Source organism: Eumetopias jubatus, unplaced genomic scaffold, assembly GCF_037043125.1.
Source record: "Eumetopias jubatus isolate StellerSeaLion01/CBP00866 unplaced genomic scaffold, mEumJub1_p1.0 scaffold_6, whole genome shotgun sequence".
In the NCBI taxonomy this organism is placed as follows: Eukaryota; Metazoa; Chordata; class Mammalia; order Carnivora; family Otariidae; genus Eumetopias; species Eumetopias jubatus.
In genome coordinates, this window is record NW_028274812.1 from 131,367,147 (window position 1) to 131,381,242 (window position 14,096).

The 14,096-nt window shown below is 36.8% G+C and overlaps 1 protein-coding gene across 1 annotated transcript in view; it reads right to left on the reverse strand.

Annotated features, from left to right (window-relative positions):
- Positions 1-14,096, reverse strand: part of LOC114212517 (uncharacterized) — a gene marked incomplete at its 5' end in the record, with an annotated part of 237,378 nt that overhangs the window by 81,301 nt on the left and 141,981 nt on the right. Inside the window, one exon of the mRNA XM_028107391.2 lies at positions 3,966-4,048. Coding sequence (XP_027963192.2) covers positions 3,966-4,048 — 83 coding nt within the window. The remainder of the gene's footprint in view (positions 1-3,965; positions 4,049-14,096) is intronic.

A 14,096-nucleotide genomic window follows, 5' to 3' on the forward strand; every position in this document is an offset into this window, starting at 1 on the left:
TCTTCTCACTTTTTTGGAAACTTAGATTATTTAAAGTTCAGGAGCTTAAGCTTTTTAACCTGAAAAATGGAGATAGTATTTGTGCTACATAGATCACAGGATTCTTGTGGAGACAAGAATCTGTGGAGATAATAACTATAAAATTCTTCAGGGTATGGGGCGGAGAGCACTTAAAATACTTTAGAATATTAAGGATATAAGCACTATCTGGCACAATGCACTACAGAGCCCAGGCAATCAATGGAACACTTCACATCCTTTCTTTTGCTTTTATTTCAGCATTACGATGAAGCAGTTAAGTAGAAAATATTATAGGAAGATTTATATTAAATCTCAAAGTTGTCCAACTCTTGACATGATAAGCTCATTAAATTGCATTATAGGATAGGAAGCAAAACCCAGGGTCCCTATCTCCGTGTTCAGAGGTTTTGCTCCTTCCCCAGAATTCCTTTCATGGCCCAATCAGCTAGTGGAGAAGGGTGTCTATGACGGGACGGATGAGAAGGTAAGTCTTTGGGTGGAGAAAGGAGCTTGAAGTTCACAGGCCAGGGATACCAGTGCATTGGAAACCATTAGCACAACGAAGCTCCACTTAGTGGCAGCATTTTTCCCCAAACTCCTTACAGGGTCTTTGTGCGTGGCTCTGAGGAGCACTGTTCATCTGCCCATCTGGCCAGATGAAGAGCAAGGGGATTGTTTCATCAAAGGAGAGAGCCTTAGAAAGAGGAAATAGTGAATAAAAGGCTGAATCCTGAGGATTACAAATGTGTTTGAACTGCCCTGGGGAGATCAGAAGGAAGCAGTGGTGGACGCTTTAATGCTTGCCCCACGAGGTACACCATTTTTTTAAAAAGGCAGTGGAGGAAGGTTTGGGGTGGAGGCACTCTGCTAAGAGGCTTGTGTTCATAAGATCACAGAACTATAAGTCAGAGATAACAACAACAAACACCAGGTGCATCTGAAATATCAAAGCAAACAAACATGACATCACGTTCAATCCCATCTATGCTGTTATTAGCATCCAAAAAAAAAAAAATCATAGCTCCAAATTCAACCACCCTAAATCCTGAGGCCATCCAGCAAGAATACTCTTTCCTCTTTCTTGAATTCATATATGATATGTGTACCAGAGAATTTGTCAAGATAGGCTTTCCATTAGCAATGCCCAGGAAGAAATAAGGTATCCCTGGCTGCCTAGAATTTACCTAGAGAGACCTCTAAATTGAGTAACAACCCCCCCCCCCACCCACCACCACCAGGTTTCTCTTTCTGCCCTCTGGAGGAGAGCTAGCATTTCTGGCCTCTTGGAACCACAAATTTCGAATGTTCTCTGGTCATGTGTTATTTGGAAAACTGATGCATGCCTTGTGAAGTTGTAGGTTAACCTCATTTGCCCACAGCCACCCTGGCAATTGCCTAGGTTAGCTCTCTCTTATCAATGGAATATCCAGATTAATTTCCAGTAAGCATGCCAAGATGAGGGAAAAAGGACAACTCTTAAGTTGGAGTCAAGAGTCTTAGATTGAGGTTTAGTAGGTGGTATAACTGCTCTGGTCCACAGCATTCAGTCACTTGATTCTGGGTGATGGGTGTGTGCTGTCTCTCTTTTCACACCACTGACTTAACTGAGACACATTCCTGACAAGAACAAGTTTCTTCCTGAAGGTATTCAGTTAAGACACCTTCCCAAAGTGGCTAACCCACAGGGAAGAGCAAAATATCCCAAGCAATTGACTCACAATTTTTGAAATATAATATTAAAAACAAGGTGAAAAAGCAGGGCGCCTGGGTGGCTTAGTCCTTAGCCGTCTGCGTTCAGCTCAGGTCATGATCCCAGGGTCCTGGGATCTAGCCCCACATTGGCCTCCCTGCTCAGTGGGAAGTCTGCTTCTCCCTCTCCCACTCCCCCTGTTTGTGTTCCCTCTGTTGCTGTCTCTCTCTCTCTCTCTCTCTCTCTCTCTGTCAAATAAATAAATAAAAATCTTAAAAAAAAAATAAAGTGAAAAAGAATTCCTTAATTGAACATGTCAACCCAGAAAATATAGGGAAGAATTTTAGCTCTTCTGGATGATTGTATTCTTTCTCACCTTACCTGCTTAAGCCTTTTTTCTAATTCCAAAGTTTAAATTCAACAATTAGTATGAAAATTCACAAAGGTACTTAGAAGACTAATATTAGATCCACAATATCCTGGGAGTCTCATGTGTATACCCTTTCTTCAGTGTCCCAAAGAGTATACATAAAAGTACGTAATACATGGGATGCCTGGGTGGCCCAGTCAGTTAAACCTCTGACTCTTAATTTCGGCTCAGGTCATGATCTCAGGGTCGTGAGATCGAGCCCCACATTGGGATCCATGCTCAGTGGGAATCTGCTTGAGGATTCTCTCCCTCTTCCTCCGCCCCTCCCCCGGCTCATACTCTTTTCCTCTCTCTAAAATAAATAAATAAATACATCTTTTTTTTTAAAAAATACATAATAGTACTTAATATGTAATATGTAAAAGGACATGAGCTTTTTCCCTTTCCCTTCCTAGGAAGTTGTTCTTTGTTTCCTTATCCTGGCCCTTAAATTAAGGTATACGACCCAAGAAGCAGGACACAATGTATACCTAGCTAAAAGGAGAAAATAATTCGCAACTATTTTGAAGTATTATTTCACGATGAATACAAATATGGAGTCCAGAAACAGTCTGGATGCAAAGCCCAGCTACGCACTTATTAGCAACATTATCTTGGCTAACTCATTCCATCTCCCACGCCTTATTTGTGTCCCCTGTAAAATAGGGAAAATGATGATAATGGTAGTATCTGTCCCATTAGTTGACTATGAGAACGAGATGAGTTATTTGATGCAGAGGACTGAGAACATTTCCTGGAACCTAGTCATATCCAAGCACTCAGTAAATACTGAGTTCAAGTGTCATCGGCACAAATTTCACTAAAGTTTTGATTCCTAAGTTTCCTTTTTTAATACGAGCTGTGATAGAAACATAGCAATTTTGAATGCTGTAGTGGTCATCTAGACATTAAAAACTTAGTCATTTGTTTGATTAGATGGTGGCCCCCTATTTAGAGATGAAAACAAGACTGACTTTAAAGTCTCTCTTGAGTGTAAGGCAAAATGTTGGTTCTAGGGGTGCCTGGGTGGCTCAGTCAGTTAAGTGCCTGCCTTTGGCTTAGGTCACAGTCCCGGGGTCCTGAGATCGAGCCCCATGGTAGGCTCCCTGCTCAGCAGGGAGTCTGCTTCTCTCTCTGCCCTCCCTCACCCCTTCTTGTGCTATTGCTCTCGCTCTCTCTCTCACAGATAAATAAAAAAAAAAATCTTAAAAAAAAGTTAGTTCTATATACCTATATTTATTTAGTCAGGAAAGTGGAAAATTAATGATTCAAGTAATTTGTATGGGAAAAAGCAGGGACTGGAGGACAATCCTTTTGCTTCAACTTTCTGGCTAGGCCAAATTTTCTGAATACTTAAAACCCAAAGTCACTTGATCTGCATAGATATGGATTTTGAAAATGGCTGAATATCTAAAAACTGGGTCCAGTAATGCCAGTAAATTAACTTAGCCAACATTTGAAAAGCCAGGATATGTAATTTATATAAATTTATCAAGACAGTTTCTGGACAGCCTTCATGGCAGCCGTGATCATGCCAAATACAGCACAGTACAATCAGCACATTTTCTAATCACCCTGCCCAAGGTGGAAAGAGTCTTGTAGACTGATTAATTTAACTAAAGTCTTCAACAGCTTAAAGAAGTCTGATTCGGATGTAATAAAAATTTATTGGCATTACTGATTTCACAAACGTCAGCTGCTTTAGCATGTCCCACACTTCAAAACCTGCTTTGAAGACCAAATTACTTTCTACCTGTAAATATATTTTAAGAAATCATAGTTAATAATCAGGGGCTACTGTTTTCATGGTCTTTCCAAAGCCAACGTCTACAGCTTTCATCTTACCTTCTTGTGTAATTCGTGGTCTTCTTTTAAGAGATTGAGATCACAGTCCATAGGGCAGGGACCAATTTTATTAGAAATGCTTCCTAGGGTTAAAAACAAAAGGTGGAAAAAATATATTACAGATTTTCACTTCAGAGGATATGTAAGCTTATACTACTGTAATCTAAGCGTTTATATAAAGCCTGACAAATGGGGGTAAAATAAAGAATTGTAAGAAGGAGACTTTAAGGTGTTCTAGCCTCCACAATTTTAATTCAGTCAATGCATGAACTTCAAGTAGAACTCTACCAATGGCCACGCCACATGGATGCAATTTACAAGCAGCAGCTGTGTCTGATCTGCTTTCCTACCCACATCTGGGTAGGATTCTCTATTATCAACTATTTTTCTGGGATCGAGTTTTCAAAGAAACTCCTCTGCATCTCATACCAATGTTTCAATACCTTGAAACTAGAAGATTCTGTTCTCTGTCTGTGCCCAGTATTTTCCACCTGAGCTATCTTTTCCATATCGTCCATGATTTATTTTATATCAGTCTCAGCACTATTGATATTTTGGATTGGATAATTCTTTGTTATGGGGGCTGCCGTGTTTTGTAAAATGTTTAGCAGCATTTCTGGCCTCTACCCACTAGATGCCAGCAATAGCTTCCACCTCTCCACCCCTCTCCACATTTTTGACAAGCAAAAATGTCTCCAGGCATTGTCAAATGTCCCCTGGGGGACAAGGCATCCGCAGTTGAGAACCACTGCTCTAGATCAAAAACTCTTTACAAAAACAAAAAAAATCTCTTTGCAGACAATATGTCTTGTTCATCTTGTTTCTTCTGCAGTGTCTAACACGGGGCGTAAAATAGTGTACCTTCAATACTGTTTTTGTTTTTTATTTTTTGTTTTTTGTTTTGTTTGTTTGTTTTGTGAGAGAGAGCTAGAGAGCACAAGCAAGGGGAGGGGCAGAGGGAGAGGGAGAAGCAAGCTCCCCACTGAGCAGGACCCTGGGACCACGAACTCAGCCAAGGGCAGATTCTTAACTGACTGAGCCACTCAACGCCCCAGTACTGTTTCTTAAATTATAACTTAATCAGTTAATCAATCTCATAAGGTTGACCCAATATCTTTTTTTTTTTTTTAAGTATACATGTATCATATACCATAAGCAGCCAAAGTCTTGCTGCTGGTCCTCTTTTCCCACTCCGTCGTCCACGGATTAAATATGATCATCCCCTAGCCCTTTGGAATTGCTCTTGTGGACATTTTTTTAAATGAGACTTCCATAGTGTAAAAGTTTTAGGACATGGTCTCCATGTCTGCATGCTTTTAGAAAACTTTTTCTCCCTAGAGATGACCCAGCCACCCTCTTCTCCCTAGTCAGGGTCTATGTGGCTCATGCATTTTGAGCAGCGACAGTTTCATTGTATTTTCTGACTCTGCTCCCAGTCCACGGTGCCAAACTGAAGGCAGATACCAACAAATGTCCTTCTTCAGGGAGAGTCCGATGGGTCAGGTGCCCCTTGTGTGAGAAGCCCGGCACTTTAATCTATTGAGATGAGAGTCCTGTAGACTGTTAAAAGCGCTTCCTCGCGTCTAAAACAGAATTCACTGATAGTGAGGTTGATATGGTCAAAATCAAGATAAGAAAGAGAGAAGGGAAGGCAGTGGAATTACATTTTAAATATGCCTCCTTTTAAAAGACTTAAAATTTAAATTCTCAGTGCATAACTGGTGGCTGGAATAACAAATATGAAATAATAATAGAATGAATTTTTAGTGTTTTAGCAAACTTCGTATGTATTATATTGTTTACTACACACACACACTCACACAAAACAAACTGTTAAAAGAGCTGTCATTACCTCATTTGACAGACTTGGAAACTGGGACTCGGAAAGATCAAAGAACTTGCACAAATTAGACAGCTAACCAGTAAAAAATCTGAAATTTAGGCCCAGTTCTATTTGACCTCAAAGCCCATGCACTTAATCCTTCTTTTACATCTTATGTAAGAACCATACCCCATTTTCTACTTATACATACTTTTTAAACATTGAGCAATATATTCATTTTTTATTGCTGCTGGAACACATTTCCACCAACTCAGCAACTTAATATTCATTTAAGTATTTTGCAGGTCAGAAGTCTAGGCAAACGTGACCCAGCTGGTTCTTCTTTTTCAAGTCTTACCAGGCCCAAGTCAATGTATCAGTCAGGGCTGCAATTCTCATCTGGGTCCTGGGATCCTCTTCCAGGCTTGCTGGTTGTTGGCAGAATTCATTTCCTTCTCACGCTTTCCTTGCGGTCTCCTTCAAGCCAACGACCACAGGATGCATCCTGATGCTTTGAATCTCTCCAACTTTTCCTTCTGCCTTCTCTTCTGCTTACCAGCCTGAGAAAGTTCTATCCTTTAAAGGCTCGTGTGATTAGATTAGGTGCACCCAGAATAGCTCTCTCATGGTGTGTACAGTTTCTGGGGATGGGTGCTTGGACTTCTTTGGGAAACCATGTTAGAAATCCCGCCTACCAGGAACAATCTCTGACATAATGGAATTTATATTGCTTTATCTTAAAACATAGTAATGCCATGTGTGTCCAGGTAATAAAGTCCCAACCAAAGAGATAGTCTTCTAAAAGTCCTTAACATTTTCTTTGTTCTTATGTAAAATGTTCTCTGGTCTAAAACCTACCTTCTTATTTATAAAAATGTATATAGTAAATACATATATATTAGATAACTGTTAATGTAAACTTCATCTAATTATATACCTTATGTAACAATTATATATTATATACCTATGTACTTAATATAATTCTTATCAAATTATGATCATACTGTAAATGTAGTTCTCATCCTTTTTTACACTTATATTGTCTCATTATTGAATATTCCTCAAAGTCTGATTTTTAATCACTGTGCCATAGTATATCATTTGTTTTTACTTAACCAGACCCCTTTGGTTGGATATTTACATCATATTGAAAAATTTCACAAAAAAATCTTAGTATTTATCTGTGCTTATTTTCACAAATGAGTATCTAAGATCAGGAATATTAAATCAAACACTTAAGATTCACACAAAGAACTATCAAAATTCAATTTGCAGTCAGCAATGTATGAGAGTATCCAGTTTACCCACATTCTTGCCAAAACTGACTGTCACTGTATTTTTCAGTTTGGCCTCCTTGGTAGACAAAATTATAACATTTCATAGTTATTTTAATTTGCAATCCTGTAACTCTAAATATCTGAACACTTTTATGTTTGTTGAGCACATATGCTTTTTATGTTGTAAGTTGCCATTTCCCCAATTTTTTTCAGTTGGAATATTTAACATTTTCTTTAAGATTTTTTATCTTTCCATATCAAAGAAGTTAACTGTTTGCCTGGCACACAGGCTCAAAATATTTTTCTGTTTGCAGTTTGCCTTCTAATTTCTTTGAGAGGGGTATGTGTGTGTGTGTGTGTGTGTGTGTGTGTGTGTAAGATGTGGTTTTCAGTCTTATATAATCATGAGTATGAGTGTTTTTCCTTTATTGTTTCTCTTTTTGCTTAAAGGCTTACAAAACTTCTCCACACTAGATAGTCAAATGAAGTGTACAGAAACAAACTATAAGTAAATAAGCGATTCATGATGTATTGCATGATTTTCTTTCATACTTCCCCCACCACCATTCAACGACACTGGAAGTCCTCCTAACACCCCAGGGCTAGACATGAAAATAAAACCAAACTTCATTCCTCTTAAAGGACTCCTTCCCCTTATTTCCTATTCCTTTTCACTATTTTGCCAAGCCACCCAGACTCAAAAATCTCCTCCATGAGTTTTCCTTCCCTACTGTGACTCACAGCTAATCATTTACCATTTTCTCTTTGACCTTGTTAAGATTTTACAGCCATTCGTTCCTCTTTTCAACCATAAACCTGACTTCAACTTTCTTTGCTCTCCCAAATGCACATATAAGGCAAATAGATAGACAAATACACAGACACAGATAAGCAGTGACTTTTAACTGAAACAGAATTATGCCTATACTTTGGTTCATAACAGTTTTTTCTCAGATAATAAGAAATCATGGTCGTCTCTGAGTCATAAAATACACACCTAACTATATTTTACTTAAAATGAATTTTGCCCTCGACCCCCCTTCTTATCTTCCAACAACATTCCCTTAACACCTCTCTAGTCCACCTGCTCCCCATAACCCATTCTATTTTCTCCATGCTCATTTAACCAAATATATACATGCACACACATATGTGAGCATCGGGACCCACACATTAATAGAGCTATTTTTCACCGTTATACAAAAAGGAAACTATATATTGCATATACTTGCCTATACCCTTTTATGCTCAACAGTATCTGATGGAATTTCCTTTGAGTCAATAACTATAGCTCTAATTTATTACGTTGAATGGCTGTATAGTATATTATACTGCAAATGTAGCATGACTTACTTGATCGTTCCCTACTGATGACATTCATTTTTCTTCATTTTTATATTCTTATCAAAAAAAAATGCTACAATAAAATCCATGTACTTGTACCCATCCATACTAGTGCTTTTATTCCTGTGGATGGGTTTCTAGGATGAGATTGCTGGTCAATGAGTTGACATATTTTAAATGTTAATAGGTGTTGTTGGGTTGCTTTCCAAAAAATTTATACAGATATTTATATATATTTATATAATTGCATATATATAAAATATGTAAATAAAATTTATATGTATATTTTCATTAGCAATTTATTAAAAATCTATTTTTCTAAATCCTTGCCACCAGTAGATCACCTTTGAATTATTAATTTATAATATTCTTAGATTATGATCATAGAGAATGGCCTCTATTGTTGTATTTTCTATATGTCTGTCACATGTATAAACCCTAACAAGTTTAGGTTAGGCTTTATATTCAGCTGTTGTGTTATTTGATACATATAAGTTGTGTCATATTATATCTTTTTCATAAATTATACCTTTTCTCATTATAAAATGTTCTTCTCTTACTGCTTAGACCTTATTCAACCTTAAATGCCAACTTGTCTGATGTGGACATTGCTTCCTGGGACAGCTTTATTTTTGTTTTAATTTTCTGGTATCGGTTCATTCATAGGTGTTCAACATTTCTTTAAGCATGTTTACTGTAAGCTGCGGGTTTTCTTTCTAACTCAGTTTGACAGTATTTTTTACTGGGGGAATTATCATATTATTAGAAATATATGTTTTATTTATGTTTTATTTAATTATATTATTAGAAATATATGTTATATTTTATTTCTTTTTTATTCACTTTGTTTTTCTACTTCCTCCTTTCCCTTTCTTTGAGTTGCTGATTCACTTGAGATGATGTTCATTTCTCTTGGTCCTTCCTTCCTTAATGTATGTTCTCCATTCAATTATGCTTACTTTCTTTCTTTCTCTGTAGTACATATACAAAAGTAGGCATATACAAAAAGGACCAAGTTAGAAGGGTACCACAAAGTGTCTGGCTCTAATAAAGGAGTGGTAAAAAACCAGCACAAAGTGAGAGATCCCTGGCAAAGGGAAAGATATGAAAGTGTATGTCCAAAGAAAGCATAAAAGTGTGCCATGAAAGAAGAGGTCAGCTTTTAAAAAACCTAACAACTTCTACCATTTGACAACACCAGAGAAATAAGCTCCCCTCTGCCCATCCAGCCCTGGCCTGCCCCTGATAAAATCCTGAAGGAGTCAATAACCATGATTTGCAAGATGTAGAGAAGGGGTAGAAGAATAATACTCAGAAAAGAATGTACTCAAATTCTGCCTTCCCTTCTCAATATTTAGGGCCAGCCTGAAGGAACCTGCAAGCAGGGTAAAGCCTTTAAGAGATGTTGAAAAAATTTTTTTATTATTATTATTACTAGACCAGACAAGCATATGAACCAGTGATTTCAGACTGGAGGTCGGAGTGCTAGTAAGACCAAGGGAGGAATGATGGCTCACCACAGACTCCCTTCATAGAGGTACTCACTTCATCACTCTAACTCTGCATGCTATGTTTATGGTAAAAGGCAAATAAAATAAGATAAAAACAGAGAGGAAGGCAAACCATAAGAGATTCTTAACTCTAGGAAACAAACTGAGGATTGCTGGAGGGGTAATGGGTGGGGGGATGGGGTAACTGGGCACTTGATGTAATGAGCACTGGGTGTTGTATGCAACTGATGAATCACTAAATTCTACCCCTGAAACTAATAATATGTTAACTAAATTGAATTTGAGTAAAAGATTTTAAAAATAAAAATAAAAAAACTTTTAGAAAAAAATAATGGGCAAGGACCACCCTACTCCTTGCAGACTTTTAACACTTGAATGAGATGATGATGTTATTGGCAACTTTGCTGCCACACACTCTGTATTCTCCATAGCTAAATCCAGAATATCTGAATCCAATATTATTACTTTTAAAATCAAAGTGCTGAGTGATAATTTATACATGATAAAATGTACATATTCTAATTTGATGAGTTTTGACAAACATATGCACCACAAGTAAAATATAAAGCATTTAGCATCACCCCCTGAAATGCTCCCATATTTTTGCACTTGATCCCCCGTCCCCAGCATACACACACACACACACACACACACACACACACACACTCACTCCTGGCAACCACTGGCAACCACTTAATCTGATTTCTACCTCTACAAATTAGAATCCTGTTACAAAATTTCATACATGTGGAATAATACAGTATTTACTCTTTTGTGTCTGTTTTCTTCCACCCAGAACAGTATTTTGATATTTATCACTTTTTAGTTACTGAGTAATAAGCCATTTTGTGTGACTATACTGCAATTTATTTATTAATTCATCTAATGATGGATATTTGCATGTTTCAAATTTTTGACTGTTGTGCGTGAGCTGCTATGAACACTCATGTTGCAGTCTCTTTGTGGACATGTTTTCATTTTTATCTGGTACATACATAGGAGTGGAATCACTGAGTCTTTGATAAATGTTTATTTCTTTTAACAAAAAACTGCTAGTTTTACAAAGCGATTGTACCATTTTATACTCTCACCAGCAATGTATGAAAGTTTCCTCCAAGTCAAATCAACACTTGGTGTTGTTATTTTCTTTTAATTTTAGCATATTAGTAATCATGAAGTGGTAACACACAGTTTTAATTTGCACTTCGTGATGACTAAAAGATTCCTTATGAACTAACTGGGCATTCATATATCCTTTTATGAAACTTCCAAGTATTGTAATTTTTTAAAAAGTGAGTTGTTTTACTTCTTACTAGTGAATTGTAAAAGTTCTCATATAGTCTGGATACAAACCATTTTTTAGATACAGGTACTATAGTTGGTTTCTCTCAGTTTATAACTTGTCTTTTATTTTTTCCTAATGGCAGCTTGACTAGGAAAAGCTTAATTCTGTTGAAATCCAATGGATTTGTTTTTCTCTTAAAGTAAGTAATTTCTATGCCCCGTCTAAGGACAAAATTATAAAGATTTCTCCTATGTTTTCTTCTAGAAGTTTTGTTGCACTGGCTAGGACCTCCAGGATAGAAAGTGATGAGATGAGACATCCTTGCCTCGTTCCTGATTTACAAAAGGAAACATTTAATCTTTCTCCATTAGTCAGAGAAACATATGTTGTATTATTTCAATCTTTTAAAATATACTAAGATCTAATTTATTACCCAACATATGATCTATCTTGCAAACGTTCTGTGTTTCCTTGAAAGGAAGGTGTATGCTGCTGTTTTTAGGTGAAGAGCTTTGTAAATATCAATTTGATCAAGGTGGTTCATAGTGTCATTCAGATCTTATATATATCCCTCTTGATTTCTTTTTTGTCTCTTTGCATTTTCTTGATGATTAGTGATATTGAGACTCTTTGCATCTTTTTATGTACCTGCTGGCCATCCATATATCTACCTTAGAAAATGTCTATTCAGATTCTCTGCCCATTTCTTAATCCAATTGTTCGATTTTTTTTTTTTTTGGCTATTGAGTTGTGTAAGTTATTTATATATTTTGGATATAATCCTCTATCAAATATATTATTGGCAAATATTTTCTCCCATTTGGTAGATTGTCTTCATTTCATTTCACTGGTGGTTTCCTTTGCTGCGCAGAAGTTTGAGTTTAATGTAATCCCACTTGTTTGCTTTTGTTTCCTTTGCTTTTGGTACCAAATCCAAAAGTCATCATCAAGAGCAATGTCAAAGAGCTCACCACGTGTATATTTTCAGTTTTATGGTTTCAGGATACTTCATGAATATTTAATCTCTGTCATTAGGAGCATATTTTGGATTAATGTATCTTCCTAATAAATTGCCCCTTTAATATTTGTCTCAAAGTCTACTCTAAGATTTCTAATATGAGATATTAATGTGACTGACCAGTTTTCTTAGGTATAGCATTTCCATGGTATATATTTTTGTCCTTGCATCTTCAATTTACGTTCATCTCGTATGGACAGCATACAGTGGGGTCTTGCTTTTTCATTTAGGTTGACAGTCCCTGCTTTTTAATTTAATTATTTAGTCTTGAACATTTTATGCTATTATTTACCTGGTTGAGTTTGTCTACCATCTTGCTATTCACTTTTTGCTTTGTGCCTTTTGCTTCTTTGTTCTTCCGTTAAACCTTCCCTGCCTTCTTCTGGGTTACTTACATATGTTTTTAGTATTATATCTTATTTTCTCTATTTTTCCTATTCTTTCCTCTATTATTTTCTATTATTTCTGCAACTTTGAGGTTGTTTTACTATTCAATCTAGAACTAATAGCATGGATTTTAAAATTATCCATGTCTATTTATAGTCAATATTATAGAATTTCACACTTCACACCGACATTCCCATTGTCCACTTCACACCTCTTACATCATGAATACAATAAACTCACAACAGTATGATTCAGCTGCCACCCCCTCATCCCATGAGCTATTGTTACGTCTTTCATCAGTGTATGGTTTACAACCTTACCTCACAATGCCATTTTATTTTGTTTAAATAGTTACATTTTAAGAAAATTATTAGACAGGGCACCTGGGTGGCTCAGTTCGTAAAGCCACTGCCTTTGGCTCAGGTCATGATCCCAATCGAGCCCCATGTTGGTCTCGTTGCCCCATGGGAAGCCTGCTTCTCCCTCTCCCGCTCCCCCTGCTTGTGTTCCCTCTCTCGCTGTGTCTCTCTCTGTCAAATAAATGAATAAAATCTTTAAAAAAAAAAATTATTAGACAAATGAGTTTTTAGTACTTACCTCTATATTTGCCATTTCTGAGACTTCTCCATTCTCCTGTGCAAATCATCTTACAACATTTTCCTCCAACCTAAAGAACATTCTCTAGCTTTGTTTGTTTATAGTGCTGGTCTGCTAAAGAAATATTTTTTCCGTTTTCCCTCATCTGAAAATGTCTTCCTATCAACCTCAATTTTTTTTAAAGATTTTATTTATTTATTTGGGAGAGAGAATGAGAGATAGAGAGCACGAGAGGGAAGAGGGTCAGAGGGAGAAGCAGACTCCCTGCTGAGCAGGGAGCCTGATGTGGGACTTGATCCCGGGACTCCAGGATCATGACCTGAGCCGAAGGCAGTCACTTAACCAACTGAGCCACCCAGGCGCCCTCAACCTCAATTTTTGAAGGATATATTTGCTAGATACAGAATTCTTGATTGACTTTTCTTTCCTCAGCACTTTAAGTATGTCATTACATTGATTTCCAGTCTCCATTGTTTCTAATGACAATGTTGGCCATTTTTCATATCATTGTTCCATTGCATATAATGTTTTTCTTTTTTTTCTTCTGGCTCTTTTCAGAATTTTCACTTTAACTTTGGTGTTCTTCAGTTTGACTATGATATTTTTTTTTAAGATTTTATTTTTTAAGTAATCTCTACACCCAACGTGGGGCTCAAACCTACATCCCCAAGATCAAGAATCTCAGGGTCTACCAACTAAGCCAGTCAGGTGCCCCAACTATGATATTCTTAATACAAGTTTCCCTTTTATTTATTTTTTTTGGAGGATCACTGAGGGTATTCAACCTATAAGTCAATATATTCGATCAAATTTGGGAAATTTCCAGTCATTACTCTTTTAATACATATCTCTTCCATTTTCCTTCTAAGATTCCCCTTACCTGTATTAAA